This window comes from Hordeum vulgare, chromosome 4H, assembly GCF_904849725.1.
Source record: "Hordeum vulgare subsp. vulgare chromosome 4H, MorexV3_pseudomolecules_assembly, whole genome shotgun sequence".
NCBI lineage: Eukaryota > Viridiplantae > Streptophyta > Magnoliopsida > Poales > Poaceae > Hordeum > Hordeum vulgare.
Genome location: NC_058521.1, coordinates 560403715 through 560418928, shown reverse-complemented (window position 1 = coordinate 560418928; position 15214 = coordinate 560403715). Strand labels below are relative to the sequence as shown.

At 46.1% G+C, this 15214-nt stretch overlaps 1 protein-coding gene, 1 long non-coding RNA gene and 2 other non-coding genes across 4 annotated transcripts; all 4 read right to left on the bottom strand.

The window, feature by feature from the left end:
* Positions 1-327: 327 nt before the first annotated feature.
* LOC123447037 lies at positions 328-1520 on the bottom strand. Its single transcript, XR_006631464.1, has 2 exons — positions 880-1520; positions 328-449 (listed from the first exon to the last, which is right to left on the bottom strand). It is a non-coding gene; the product is annotated as an uncharacterized LOC123447037 (long non-coding RNA).
* Positions 1521-3654: 2134 nt separating this feature from the next.
* TRNAY-GUA lies at positions 3655-3740 on the bottom strand. The gene is given in 2 exon segments: positions 3655-3690; positions 3704-3740. It is a non-coding gene; the product is annotated as a tRNA-Tyr (tRNA).
* A 712-nt stretch (positions 3741-4452) lies between these two features.
* Positions 4453-4538, bottom strand: TRNAY-GUA. The gene is given in 2 exon segments: positions 4453-4488; positions 4502-4538. It is a non-coding gene; the product is annotated as a tRNA-Tyr (tRNA).
* Positions 4539-4665: 127 nt separating this feature from the next.
* Positions 4666-9277, bottom strand: LOC123449511 (probable 3-ketoacyl-CoA synthase 20). Its single transcript, XM_045126756.1, has 2 exons — positions 8328-9277; positions 4666-5666 (listed from the first exon to the last, which is right to left on the bottom strand). Exons 1-2 carry the CDS (start codon positions 9036-9038, stop codon positions 4848-4850), a joined length of 1530 nt encoding a protein of 509 aa, XP_044982691.1. The 5' UTR covers positions 9039-9277; the 3' UTR covers positions 4666-4847.
* Between the last annotated feature and the right edge of the window lie 5937 nt (positions 9278-15214).

Genomic DNA, 15214 nt, shown 5'->3' with positions numbered 1-15214 from the left:
ATCTTTTTTTTAAATTATATTATACATGCGTTGCACGTGCACGATTACTAGTTTGTATTAACCAAACAATTCAAACCAATGCTTCATGTATTTTTTAAACCTGAATTTATTGTGATAACTCATCAAAGGGAGTAAGGCAAAAGAACACCCAGTTGGGAAGATGAAAAAAAGACTAAGCCATATTAAATTATGATAATGATATAAAAAACTGAACATAATTTGATCAGTATATGCTTGCCCACTACAAATGATTTGAACCGCAAAGGGATATGTTTAAAATAATCTAAGTACATATTGGTAGCTAGATTGTTTATATACAACACAGAGTGAAGTTTTTTGACCATGTATTGAAACCGGAAGGTCTTTAATTTCTTTACAGAGTCGTATGTCTTACTCCCACTGAAATCCCTATCAATCACCACGTCCATCTCTCCAAACCTAGGTGCCACCTGAAATACAAGAAGATAAAGTATGATGATGATGTCTCCCATGCTTCAACTTCACATTCTCGACAACTGCCTGAACAAGCAGCATAAAGATAACCGGGTTAACTAAAATAGTGGAAGCCATATATTCCAGTAGGGCTCTCTCCTACTATTCTTTGCTGGATGCAAAAAATGTAAGGTAATTAGATATAGAACTCGCCTCGATTGCTAAGTCTACACTCCTAAATTTATCATAATCGAGGACACCTGTAAGAAGTGAGAGTGTCTTCTCATATTTCTCATTGGTCATTTTTCCTTTCCTCACACGACTCTGCAAGTTTTCTGATCGAAGTGTTATAGTTAGGCACCCCTTCCATTTTCATGTTAGTCTGGACATCAAGATGAAAGAATATTCAGATAAGAAGTGATGAGGTGATGTTAAGCCATCATCTACCTTTGATCCTGTCGATTCCTGCGTTCAGGAATTTCTCATCGACTTCTTTGAGTATAACAGGATAATGACTCAGTATCAGCGCGGTTGCGATTCCAGAACCCATCAGTCCACCATCAACAATGACAACTTTAGATACCTTCCTTGGCATCAAACCTAAGTCTGTGATCCCAGAAACCTGCTACAATTGATATAAGACTAGCATTCTAAATTATAATGTAGTTACACTAACCTCATAAGAACCTTTTTAAAATGTGTACATAGCAAGCATATAGTCAGGTTGGATTTCCATCGTTAGTATCGAAAAACGAATCTGCATAACCATGTGTTAGATGAAAATAGAGGGCTGAAAACCTCGACGCGGGCAGTGGCGGTGTGGTCCGTGAGGCTGAATTTCTCGACGGACGTGAAGGCGCCGAGGAGGAGCGGGTTGTCGGCGCCGAGGTCGGGCTTCTCCGGCACGTACTCCACCTCCACCTGCAATAAATCGTGGCATTAGGCGCAACTCGAGCAGATTACATGACGATGGAATCGGAGCTCGCCTGGGGGTGGGGGTCGGGTTCGGGGCGGGCGCTCTCCTCGGAACCCTCGTCGGCCCCTACATTGGCGCCCGTGGCCCTGCTCTTCCTGTCCCTACGGCCGCGTCGGCGGCGGGGGTGGCCGCGCCTGGTGTCCCTCCGCTTCAGGCTCACCGCATCCGCCGCGGCAGCGACAACAGTGGGATGGCGGTGGGCATTATCGAGCGAGCAAGGCAACCCTCTCCTCCTCGGTGCCTTGGCTGTGCTCCTTCCTCTCTCTGGTGGGATGATTTTTGGCAGGAGAGAGACGAGATCGGGAACGAGGGGTGGGGAGAGGTGGGGGTGGGAAACGTGGCAGTTTTTTTCTAGCGACAATGGGTGGGAAACGTGGACTCGTTCTCTCGTGTGGCGGGATCTAGCGAGTCTATTTTACTGCGTGCGATAGATGGGTGGGACGAGAGGTCGAACCATCACGAGAGACAGCAAATTCACCTTTAATAGTAGAAATTTTTTAGATCACTAATTTAGTGAACTAAAAGATCTTATATTTAGTTTATAGAGGGAGTACATTGCAAGAGAATGTATAAGTATAGACTATTAGGACTACTCCTGCAGTTATTGGCGATAAAAAGTATCTTGGGACATAGCACGTTGAAATCATCTAATGCAGAAACAATCAATTAGGACCCGTCTCCAACTTGGCAAACCTGAAGTAAAATATTTGTCACACAACTATGCGTGTATTATTAGAACAACGATGTGAATGCTATATAAATTCCTAGCATGTGCATTACCAATTTAGAAAATTTGAAAGTACTACTAATAAGCATTCAATAGTTGGTTTGGTGGAAGAATGATTTTGTATTTAGGTGCTATAGCTGCCATGCTAGATTAATATTCTTATTAGTTTTACATTCCTAAAAAAAATCTTATTACTACCCTACACATTTTCTATTAAAAGAAAAAGTGGTAGTTCTAACATCGCATGCATCATCAAAATAGGATAAGATAATAATTTTCAAATTGATGTCTTGACCATCAGTCGAGCATACGAATATTCGCCGAAAGAACTAAGCAAAGAATAGACCTCTGAAATAGGATCTCTATATTTAAAAGAAAACATAGTTTCAACCTTCACTTCACCTAGAATGGGTTGCATATGTGAAGCATGAGTTAATTTAGTCAGCTGATAGCAATCTGATTTGTATATCCTTTTTCCCACGTCCGAATAATTATGCCGATGATACCGATTCATTTCGAGAGACTAAATTCAACAGAACTTCAGCTCTCAACTTAATGTTATGAGCAATGTATTGGTGAAGTAAATGATTCGGTTTGAATTCCAGATTACTGCATATTTATGTGGTGAAGTTCTCGCAACAAAACCAGAGCTATGTCGCTTTGTTGTAGAGTGGTGAAAAACTGCAGGATTTTAAGCCTGGAGACCATGAAACTCCACGGAAATGTGAATAGTTGCCACTTTTGCATGATTTACTCAAAATTAAATAAGGTATGTTGCAAATTTACTCGAAAAATATACACAAGCATTCCCTAATGGGTACGTTTAATTACATTTTCAGTTAAGAAAGAGTCATTCCTAACCATGCGAGCCTCTTTCTGAAGTGTTATTCATTACGTTTTCAGTTAAGTATAAGTGCCATTCTTTCTGTTGAATACAAGGTACTGGATATCATCAATTTTGTTATTTATTTTTACAATTGTACTCCCTTCATTCCTAAATATAAGTCTTTGTAGAGATTTCACTAGTGGACTACATACGGATGTATATAGACATACTTTAGAGTATAGATTCAATCATTTTGCTCCGTATGTAGACCTTTAGTGAAATCGCTTAAAAGACTTATATTTAGGAACGGATGGAGTATTTGATCATGCTATCTGGTGCAATGGGGGTGAATGGAAATTTTAAGCCAACAACTGTTCTATAAATTCCATAATACAACAAGATTTTCAAAGAAAAACGGCGTTTGGAGATTCAGTCACTGAGTCAGCTTAGCGACGAAGGTGCTTTTTTCTTTTGTGAAATCAGTGAGGTGATACCAATATTTGTAAAATCTCCTTTCCTTTCTGAATGTTCGTATAAAATGTTGATTTCTGGCACTGATTCATCTCAAAAGTGAATTTGACTGCAAACTGCTTAATCAACTTAAAAAATATCACAAGAGATTTCTGGCATTGATTCATCTCAAATTAAGCCAAAAATATACAAACAGCCTCTTTAAAAATTAGACAAAAGATATCCGACCTACCGGATTCGAACCAGTGACCTAAGGATTTAACTGCAACGACTACAGTCCTCCGCTCTACCAACTGAGCTAAGGTCGGCTTGTTGTTCCATAAAATTTTTAACGTACTTATATTAGGGAACCATTCAACTTGTTTCAATACAAGTCCAGCAGTATGTTCTTGTTTTCTACTCCCTATGTACCTACTCTCCGTACGGAAATATTTGTCATAAAAATAAATGTATCTAGATGTATTTTAGTTCTAGATACATCCATTTTTATTCATTTGTGCGACAAGTAATTACGGATAAAGGGAGTATTTAGGTACAGAGGGAGTAAAGAGCAAGCAATTTCCGTTGTCGTTATGTAGTTCATACACTCATTTTAAAATATGTCTATATGATCATTTAAATTTTTTATTTTAAAATATGTCTATATACATCCATATGTAATCTATAGTGTAATCTCTAAAATGTCTTATATTTAGGAACGAAGGGAGTATAATGAATTGCATGTGTTGAACCTTTCTCAATGTTCTTCCATGAGCTTCTGTGAGTCGCCCAGGCAGAAAACTGAAGCAACAAACATATTATCCTCCACTGCTCGGAATGTCATACCTGTGCTACGTTCCCAGCTAAGTAGCTAACTGCATCGTTGAGAAAAAGGATTGGCTTCACCATTCATTTTGCCATCGTTTTTTAGAGAAACGTGAATTTCTGGCACTGATTTTTTTCGTTTAAAAAGAGCAAAAAAATACTAGAAAATGATTGATTATCAAAAGACATAGGCGGAAATCTCACTAAAAAAAATATTCCGACCTACCGGATTCGAACCAGTGACCTAAGGATTTATCTGCAACGACTACAGTCCTCCGCTCTACCAACTGAGCTAAGGTCGGTTTGTGGATTTTGTAATTGTTGGATCATATAAGTCTAAACACTTTTGTTCGTTTTCAATACAAAGACAGCAGAATGTACTATTCTTACAACAATCCATGCCTACTAACCATGATTCGGCGACGCATGTCAAGGAATAATAATTCTCCAGTTCATTCATCGGTTCATATTGATTGATTTACACGGTAGTATAAGAAGAATTGCCCTTCATCAGTATATATAGTAAGCCCGGCCTGCAGCGATCGACACGAGCTAGAGATGATCACAGGTGCACGCACTTACGCTTCGATTCTTGGAGGATGAGAAAGAAACTAGGCGGCCGTCTTGTAGGACGCCTCGTCGTCGTCGATGGGTACCACCTTGGGCACGTGCACCGGCAGCACGTCGACGTCCTGCGCCCAGGGGCTGCCGCTGTCCCCGACGGCTACGGCGTCGACCGGCCTGAGCGCCTTCCAGACGGCGCTGTTGCACTTGAAGCCTGAGCCGAATGCGATCTGCCACACCCTGTCCCCCTTCTTGATCCTGCCCTTGGCCTCGCAGTAGGCTAGCTCGTACCAGAGCGAGCTGCTGGAGGTGTTGCCGAAGCGGTAGAGCGTCATCCGGGACGGCTCCATGTGCCAGGCGCTGAGCTTGAGGCTGCGCTCCAGCTCGTCCAGCACGCCGCGGCCGCCGGCGTGGATGCAGAAGTGGTCGAGCGCGAGGGTGAAGTCCGGGATGTGGGGCTTGACGTCGGCGCGGAAGACGCGCTTGAGCACGACGGTGGCGAGGAAGCGGAGCTGCTCGGAGAGCGGGAGCACGAGCGGGCCGAGCGTGGTGATGTTGGTGCGCAGCGCCTCGCCGGCGACGGACATGAGCTCCTTGGAGAGCGACACCCCGACGTGCCCCGCCTCGTCCTCCTCCTGCGTCACGCAGCCGTAGCTCCGGTCGCTGGCGCCCCGGTGCGTGCGCACGGTGTGGATGAGCTGGTACTTGGCGCGCGCCCGCTCCCGGCGGCGGTTCGAGAGCAGCACCGCCGCGCCGCCCACGCGAAAGAGCGTGTTGGTCACCAGCATCGGCCGGTTGTTGCCCAGGTAGGCGTTGAGGGTGATGTTCTCCGTGCTCACCACCAGCGCATACGTGTCCGGGTGCACCTGCATGCATGCACCACGTCTCCATTGATTAATTAACCAACAAACCCAATTAATTAGTACTACTAATGGTAGAGCAACATAGAGAATCATAGAAGTAGGTGCATGTGCACCACTGTGTGCAGATCGGTTTCCCGGCCGGCGTAGGATACTCCCGGATTCGTTCACTGATCCGGAGGAGGATCGTTTTGGAGGGCCTTGAAGCCGAGTTACGGCGATAGCTACTACGGGTACGTGCGGCCTTCTTCTTTCCGCACGTCCGTCCCATTCTGGCACCGACTGATGCTGGCCTTTTTTACCGTTTCCGTCGTCCGTCGCAGATGCCATGCCATGCCGCACTGCACCAGTGCGTGGTCCAAAACTCTTCTGAACACGACGTGACCCAAGCCCAACCATCCCAGCAGAGGGCCGTGAACAGTACGGGCAGCTAGGCAAGTGTACAATACTACAAGTGTAGTAACACGCGCAGCACCCACCCCAGCAGATGCTGGCATGCATGCATGCACACATTATGGCTGTAATCGACCCCCAACGGTCACGGGGGGTCGAGCTATATGTTTTATGGGTGCATGGCTGACCGTCCTCCGTTGCAGACAATTAAAGCCGGGATAGTTAGTCGAGTTTACGCGGTCAGATCGAATGGCTCAGAGCCGTGCGCGCGGCGAAGCTTGCACTGGCATCACATCACGTGGGCACGATTGAATTCATACGCAGCTCTGAGCTTTTCTCAGTGTAACGTGCCATCGCTGCATGAGCATGCATGTGCCACGCACGGCTACGGGGAGCAGATGTACATGTACTGGGTTTTCCACTACAATTTTGCCGGCTACGTGTTCCGTGGACATAGCCCAACTTGGAGTAATTTTTGTAAGGCCAGGCTCTTAAGCTAGTGGCTTGTGTTTGGCACTGCTGTCCAGCCAGATTTGGCTATTTTATGTTGTTATTATTGTTTAGCTAACCGACCATGTTTTTGCCTACTTTCATGCCTATTTTATTGTACGAGACTACAATAAACAAGTTAAAACACAATATAGTTTTCTAGGGTAAAACACAATATACTTCTACAACCGTAGATGAAGCATAAGTTAGCGGCTACTGCAGCTTGAGATGGGCCTATATATCTTGCGAGTAACTTCTTAAATTGGGTTGTCCTGAATCGAGGGATGACCGTAGTTATTATTGGACCATCCTATGTTTACGGGGCCATCCTTAACATAGAGGATGGCCCATCGCCAGTCGATTTGAATTGTTTAAAACTGAACGTCCGCAGATTTATGGCGCCGTTTCCGATATACGCCTTGATCATGGTTGTTCGATTAGCATGGGTAACCTCCACTACGACTGTTAGCGGGGTCACTTGTCATTGTCAGACATGCATGGTAGGTCCTTCATGAATGCATTAATCTTATATCCTTAAGAAACTTCCTATGCTACCGAGTGGTTGTTACAGCGAAAATGTAAAATGAGACGAGTTTTCGTAACATAACTAGGCATGACATAATGGAAAAAGCAGAGATCGATGAGAAAATGGCTAAATGACATTACATATCTAGGCATGACATAAAAAGGATTCGCACAACCTACATGCAGGGTTGCAGACTAACTCTTGTTGTAACTTATGTAATCAATCATGCATGTATGTTAAAGCAATCACGGTTGACACACTTTTTTTCCTGCCTCTATGTTGATAGTTTTGGTATTTTTAAGGGTACTTCGGTATTTAGTTCATAAGTATTATTTACACACCGAAGCTTCAAAAGCACCCACCATCTAAACACCTCCTTATAACATGTTAAAATGTGTTGTTTGAAAAAAAACCATGATAAATCAGGCTGTGTGTATTGATTTCATGTAATTGTAATTCCTTATATGCCGATGGCGTTAAACATCTAATTATTTGTCCATACAAATTATACTCCCTCCGTTCCATAATATAAGTCTTTTAGAGATTTCATTAGAGGATATAGACATGCTTTAGAGCGTAGATTCACTCATTTTGTTCCGTATGTAGTCCCCTAGTAAAATCGCTTAAAAGACTTATATTTAAAAACGGAGGGAGTATAAAATTGTGTACATGATATCGTTTTGCATGAGCAGTTAGTTATCTTATAAACCCACAATAAAAAACTGCGTAAATAAAAATTGCATCCGCAAAAAAGAAAACTACTACTCCCTCCCTAAATAAATATAGGAGCATTTGAAACACTATTTTAGTAATCTAAACATTTAAAACTACTACTCCCTCCGTAACTAATTTATCATATAATTATATAAAGACAGAAATAGTGTTAAACAGGCATATATAAATACGAGTCTGACCAGAAATGAAGGATATTTAATGTTGGAGTACTTGAAAATTCAGACCGTCATGGGTTTGTTCTCTATCAAAGTCCTGTCATGTCTAACGACATGCGTGATGCGACGTCTAATTCTAGCTTAACCAATTGATTAGTCCATGTCTCAGATATTCCCTTGCGCATCCACATATACTGTACACTACAGTACTAGGCCATGCTGCGCATGCATGGGTCGCACGATTATACTCCGTACATGCCCATGTCTTCCGTGCGTGCATGGGTGGGGTGGGGGTGGTGCATGCACCATGCAATGCATTAAGTTAACAAGGTGAAGAGATTCGCATGGCGGACGGAGAGCGATGGGTACCTGAAGGAGGTGCTTGGCGAGGTCGATGGCGATGATGCCGGCGCTGCAGCCCATGCCGCTGAGGTTGTGGCTGACGATGTCGTGGCGGAGGCGGTACCGGTTCACGATGAGCGACACGAAGGACGGCGTTGGGCTGTAGAGGCTGGAGTTGGCGATGACGACGCCGATGTCCTGCGCGCGCACGCCGGTCTTGGCCAGCAGCTCGTCGACGACGCCGAAGACGACGGCCTCGGACTCGTCCCTGGCCGTCTGGAGGCACATGTCGACGGGGATGCTCATGAGCGACGCCGGGAAGTGCGTGGCCTCTCCGAGCCCCGACCGCTCCATCATCCGCTTCTGGAACGACATGCTCTCGTCGTCGAACCCGCCGGCGAGCCCGAACTGGCGGATGGCCTGCGCGCGCGTCGCCTCGTGCGCCGGCCCGGGCTTGTACCCGGCCATGTCCACCAGGTACACGGGCCGCGGCCGCGACACGGCGTAGGCGTACGCCGCGGCCACGCAGCCCGCGCACGCGGCCACCAGCACGGCCGCGTTGGCGCGCGCCTCGCTCCAGAGCGCGGCGATCGACAGCGTGGACACCAACGGCGGGGCCACTACGAGGAGCAGCGTGACGGCGAGGAGGTGCGGCAGGCGGCACACCAGCCGGTGGTACAGCAGCCTAGCCTGGTTCCGCGTCCCCTGCTTCACCGTCCTGAACAGATCCCTGTCCATGGCTCCGCCTCCGCCTCCACAAGGACGCTCGCTCGCTCGCACGTACCTCGTGAATGGAACCGTACCCCTAGCTACCACGGTTCTCCACACCGCCGGTTCGTGTGAGCTCGCTAGCCAGCTATGGAAGTAACAAGCTTTGCCGAGAATGCCACGGCTCTGCGAGGTGGTCGCGCTGGCTAGTATAGCTTGGGTGTGTGGGAGTTCGCGGCGCGGCGCGCGGGGATTTATACGTGGAGGCCAATAGGAGGAGGGAAGGGGATGGAGGGGGAGATTAATGGCGGCAGGCTGGTTGAGGAGGTAGCGGGTTAATGCGTGCGCCGGCCCCCATAGCCATGGGCGCGAGCACGATCACGATCCGGTGCAGTGCATGCACCACACTACTCGAGCAGGAGAGGCGCCAGCTAGCCCATGCGCACCGTGCCATCTACTACTATGGATCAGGCCGCATTAACAAAAGAAGAGTTGCTACGTACAAAAGCAATCAGATCGGCGCTTCCATGTGCACCTGCGTTGTGCACGCGTACGTGCAGCAGCTAAGCTGCTAGGCGCGAGCCGTGTTGGCCGGGTCATGCTATTGATGGGCAATCGATCGAGGAGTTAATGGTCGGGCTAGCTGTGGTTTTGATCGTTTCTTGACGCATGAGGCAGACCGGGTGGTTTCATACTCCAACAGTGCTCGCCATGCTGCAGTGTTCGGCAGATATATGTTGCATGTGCTCGTCATGTGGGAATGTATGGCTAGGCTAGTAGGAGTACTCACTAACGGCTTGGTAGCTAGGGGCGAAAATTCTGCCACTTGCCTTTGTCTTCAATTTCTGGGATTGGCAGCACTCCTGAATTGGCCGGCCATAGTCAAGTGTATTTGTTGCCCTGAACCTGGAGTACTGCAAATCGGAGGGGAGCCTTCTTTACAAGAAAAAAGAACTGGCTACTTTCGTTCAAAATGTTAGGCACCTTTAGGCGCATCTCGGCCCGTGTGTGCCCTCCTGAAAAGACAATGCATAATTGCAGATGTACAAGCATAAGAAAACTACAAAAAAGTAACAACATTAAGTTCGGGCTGGAACATGCATCGAACACTTTCTCTACTACTAGTATTTGTTTGTGCAATTTTAACCAAAAAGAGTAGATCCTTCTAGTTGTGGTATTGTGGTTGTGTTTACCGTATTTAGAAAATCTTGCCACATTGTACCCCCATAGTTGTGGTATTGTGGTGTTTTTTTTTGAGGTACTGGTATTATGGTATTTGTGACCTTGGGATGGCTGTTACTCTACATTGCTATTTTTCCCACTGATATTGCAAAACCACTTGTCACGTTGGTTGTTCACATGACTAGGCTAAGAACTTAGCCTAGTATTCGGTGTAGGTGAATCCGATATGGTACATAAGCATGCTGCAGCTAGCCACACATGCATGACAAAGTTGATGGAATTTTGTGGAATGTGGTTGAATTTGATGACATTTATGAAATTTGACGTGACTTGGCACCCCAATGAGTACGACTATCCAATCAGTTTGACATCTCTACTATTAAAGAAAAGTCTATGGTCGTGATATGACATCGTGGTTTGGTTTGGTTTTGTATGTTTGTTGGTTTCATGTTAATTATGAAGAGTACAATTTTTGAATGGGCGGATCACGTAAATTTTGAAAACTATCATCGATGTTGGGCGGGAGGATCATGTTAATTATGGAGAATATCGTCTTTTAGACGGAAGGGTCAAGATAATTACAAAGAGTATCACTCTTTGGATTTCTTTTAAAGGAGGATCACAGAGTGCCTCTACAAAGAGTGTCATTCTTTGGATGAGAGGGTCACGTTAATTACAGAAAGTATCACCGAATGTTGAACAACAAGATTACTAAACTATGTACACCCCTCTTGCAACACACGAGCGAGTGTCGTCCTAACAAGAGAGTATAGGTTTTGTGGGTTGAGAAACAATTAGATGGTAAATGTTGTTGGAATGTGCGAACTAAGAGGTAAATATGGCAATTTTTTATTTAATGGGAGCACGAGCTATCACAACATTAACAATTATGGGCTAAAAAAGTGAAGTTTACTTGATTCTAAACAACACAAACCCCACCCCTCCCTTTCCGCATTATCGTCCTTTATTTTTCTTGAACAAGGGAAAGGGTCCATGAGGACCCAACACAACATTGATCAAAGCGTTGGGCAGTACATCTTACATGAAATACCCCAAAGAAACTAAAAATTATAGAGTACATCCTAGATCTTATGAAAAGGACCCTGCAAAGAAACAACAAACACGACCTGGTCCAACTACTCATCAATGGAATCAATCAACGCCGGCGTCATGGACGAATCACTTGCTCAGGCGCGACCGCTCCAGTAGAATACATCATACTCCATCTTAGAGCAGCGCTGCCTCCCATCAGGAATATTGGCCGGGAGAAAAGAGAATGCCCGCCATTCGGCCAGAAGATATGTCGGATTGTCGATAAGACCGGCCTGCCATGGCAGGCGTCGTAGCTCCGTCGAAACCACCGTGTCTAAGCTCAGGATCTCATCACCCACCTCTAGTACAAAGGCCCTTCTTGAGATCATGGGAGGACACAACCAACGCTGGAAGCTCGGATCTAGCGTTGCTATGTGATACGTCTCCATCGTATCTACTTTTCCAAACTCTTTTGCCCTTGTTTTGGACTCTAATTTGCATGATTTGAATGGAACTAACCCGGACTGACGCTGTTTTCAGCAGAATTGCCATGGTGTTGTTTTTGTGCAGAAATGAAAGTTCTTGGAACGTCCTGAAAATTTACGGAGAATATTTCTGGAAAATATGAAAAATACCTACGCAAAGATCCACCGGAGGGGGTGAGCCAGTGGGCCACAAGCCCTGTGGCCGCAGCCACCCCCCAGGCCGCGGCGTCAGGGCTTGTGGGGCCCACGTGGCTCTGCCGCCCCAAACTTAGCTCTATTTATTCCCTTTCGTTCCGGAAAAAATCAAGAGAGAAGATTTTATCGCGTTTGCGATATGGAGGCGCCGCCACATCCTGTTCTTCATCTGGAGGGCAGATCTGGAGTCCGTTTGGGGCTCCGGATCAAGGAGATCGTCGCCATCATCATCATCAACCTTCTTCCCTCTCCAATTCCATGAAGCTCTTCATCGTTCGTGAGTAATCTATTCATAGGCTCGCTGGGCGGTGATGAGTAGGATTAGATCTATCATGTAATCGAGTTAGTTTTGACGGGGATTGATCCCTAGTATCCACTATGTTCTGAGATTGATGTTGCTACTACTTTGCCATGCTTAATGCCTGTCACTAGGGCCCCAGTACCATGATTTCAGATCTGAAATTATTATGTTGTCACCAATATATGTGTGTTTTAGATCCGATCTTGCAAGTTGTAGTTACCTACTATGTGTTATGATCCGGCAACCCCGGAGTGACAATAACCGGAACCACTCTCGGCGATGACCATATTTTGAGGAGTTCATGTGTTCACCAAGTGCTAATGCGTTGGGTCCGGTTCTTTATTAAAAGGAGAACCTTAATATCTCGTAGTATCCATATGGACCCCGCTGCCACGGGAGGGATGGACAATAGATGTCATGCAAGTTCTTTTCCCTAAGCACGTATGACTACACACGGAATGAATGCCTACATCACATTGACGAACGGGAGCTAGCCACATATCTCTCCGTGTTATAACTATTGCATGATGAATGTCATCCAAAAAATCACCGATCCATTGCCTACGAGTTTGTCCCACTATTGCTATTACTTGCTTTGTCATGCTGCTGCTGCCACTGCTGTTGCTACTACTATTACTTGCTACTGCTGTTACTCGCTACTGCTGCTACCTGCTACAATACTTTTTCTAGCACCGTTGCTGGGAAAAGACTATTTCCCGTCCACGGGCAACTTACTGGCGCCATTGATACAACAGTTAGGAATAGTCTGCCTTGTCAACAGATCGTTTCTGGCACCGTTGCTATCATACTACTTTGCTACTGATACCTTGCTTGCAGACACTAATCTTTCAGGTGTGGTTGAATCTGACACATTCAGGCGCTAATACTTGAGGATATTCTTTCGCTTCCCATCGTGTCGAACCAACAAATTTGTGTTGAATACTCTACCCTCGAAAACTGTCGCGATCCCACGCGCTGGTGGTGTTGGAATTATGCCCTAGAGGCAATAATAAATATAGTTATTATTATAATTCCTGTATCAAGATAATCGTTTATTATCCATGCTATAATTGTATTGAATGAAGACTCATTTACATGTGTGGATACATAGACAAAACACCGTCCCTAGCAAGCCTCTAGTTGGCTAGCCAGTTGATCAAAGATAGTCAGTGTCTTCTGATTATGAACAAGGTGTTGTTGCTTGATAACTGGATCACGTCATTAGGAGAATCACGTGATGGACTAGACCCAAACTAATAGACGTAGCATGTTGATCGTGTCATTTTGTTGCTACTGTTTTCTGTGTGTCAAGTATTTATTCCTATGACCATGAGATCATATAACTCACTGACACCGGAGGAATGCTTTGTGTGTATCAAACATCGCAACGTAACTGGGTGACTATAAAGATGCTCTACAGGTATCTCCGAAGGTGTTAGTTGAGTTAGTATGGATCAAGACTGGGATTTGTCACTCCGTGTGAACGGAGAGGTATCTCGGGGCCCACTCGGTAATACAACATCACACACAAGCCTTGCAAGCAATGTAACTTAGTGTAAGTTGCGGGATCTTGTATTACGGAACGAGTAAAGAGACTTGCCGGTAAACGAGATTAAAATAGGTATACGGATACTGACGATCGAATCTCGGGCAAGTAACATACCGAAGGACAAAGGGAATGACATACGGGATTATATGAATCCTTGGCACTGAGGTTCAAACGATAAGATCTTCGTTGAATATGTAGGATCCAGTATGGGCATCCAGGTCCCGCTATTGGATATTGACCGAGGAGTCTCTCGGGTCATGTCTACATAGTTCTCGAACCCGCAGGGTCTGCACACTTAAGGTTCGACGTTGTTTTATGCGTATTAGAGTTATATGGTTGGTTACCGAATGTTGTTCGGAGTCCCGGATGAGATCACGGACATCACGAGGGTTTCCGAAATGGTCCGGAAATGAAGATTGATATATAGGATGACCTCATTTGATTACCGGAAGGTTTTCGGAGTTACCGGGAATGTACCGGGAATGACGAATGGGTTCCGGGAGTTCACCGGGGGGGGGGGGGAACCCACCCCGGGGAAGCCCATAGGACTTGAGGGTGGCACACCAGCCCTTAGTGGGCTGGTGGGACAGCCCAAAAGGGCTCTATGCGCCAAGCAAAGAAAAATCAAGAGGAAAAAAAGGGAGGAGGTGGGAAGGAAGGGGGAGTCCCTCCCACCAAACCAAGTCCAACTCGGTTTGGGGGGGGAGTCCTCCCCCCTTGGACTCGGCCGACCCCCTTGGGGCTCCTTGAGCCCCAAGGCAAGGTCCCCTCCCTCCCACCTATATATACGGAGGTTTTAGGGCTGATTTGAGACGACTTTTCCACGGCAGCCCGACCACATACCTCCACGGTTTTTCCTCTAGATCGCGTTTCTGCGGAGCTCGGGCGGAGCCCTGCTGAGACAAGGTCATCACCAACCTCCGGAGCACCGTCATGCTGCCGGAGAACTCTTCTACCTCTCCGTCTCTCTTGCTGGATCAAGAAGGCCGAGATCATCGTCGAGCTGTACGTGTGCTGAACGCGGAGGTGCCGTCCGTTCGGTACTAGATCGTGGGACTGATCGCGGGATTGTTCGCGGGGCGGATCGAGGGACGTGAGGACGTTCCACTACATCAACCGCGTTCTCTAACGCTTCTGCTGTACGATCTACAAGGGTACGTAGATCACTCATCCCCTCTCGTAGATGGGCATCACCATGATAGGTCTTCGTGCGCGTAGGAAATTTTTTGTTTCCCATGCGACGTTCCCCAACAGGTGGGATATTGCAAGACAATTTCTAATTGTTGAGCAACTGGAAGCAACACTTTTCTCACTCCGTTGCCGTGGAGGCATCAAGTCAGGAATAGTTGCACGTCAACAACATTTTTCTAGCGCCGTTGCCGGGGAAGGATAGCTATATTCTCTGAGTCACTTGGGATTTATATCTGCTGATCACTATGAAGAATCTGAAAGATCCAAAAAC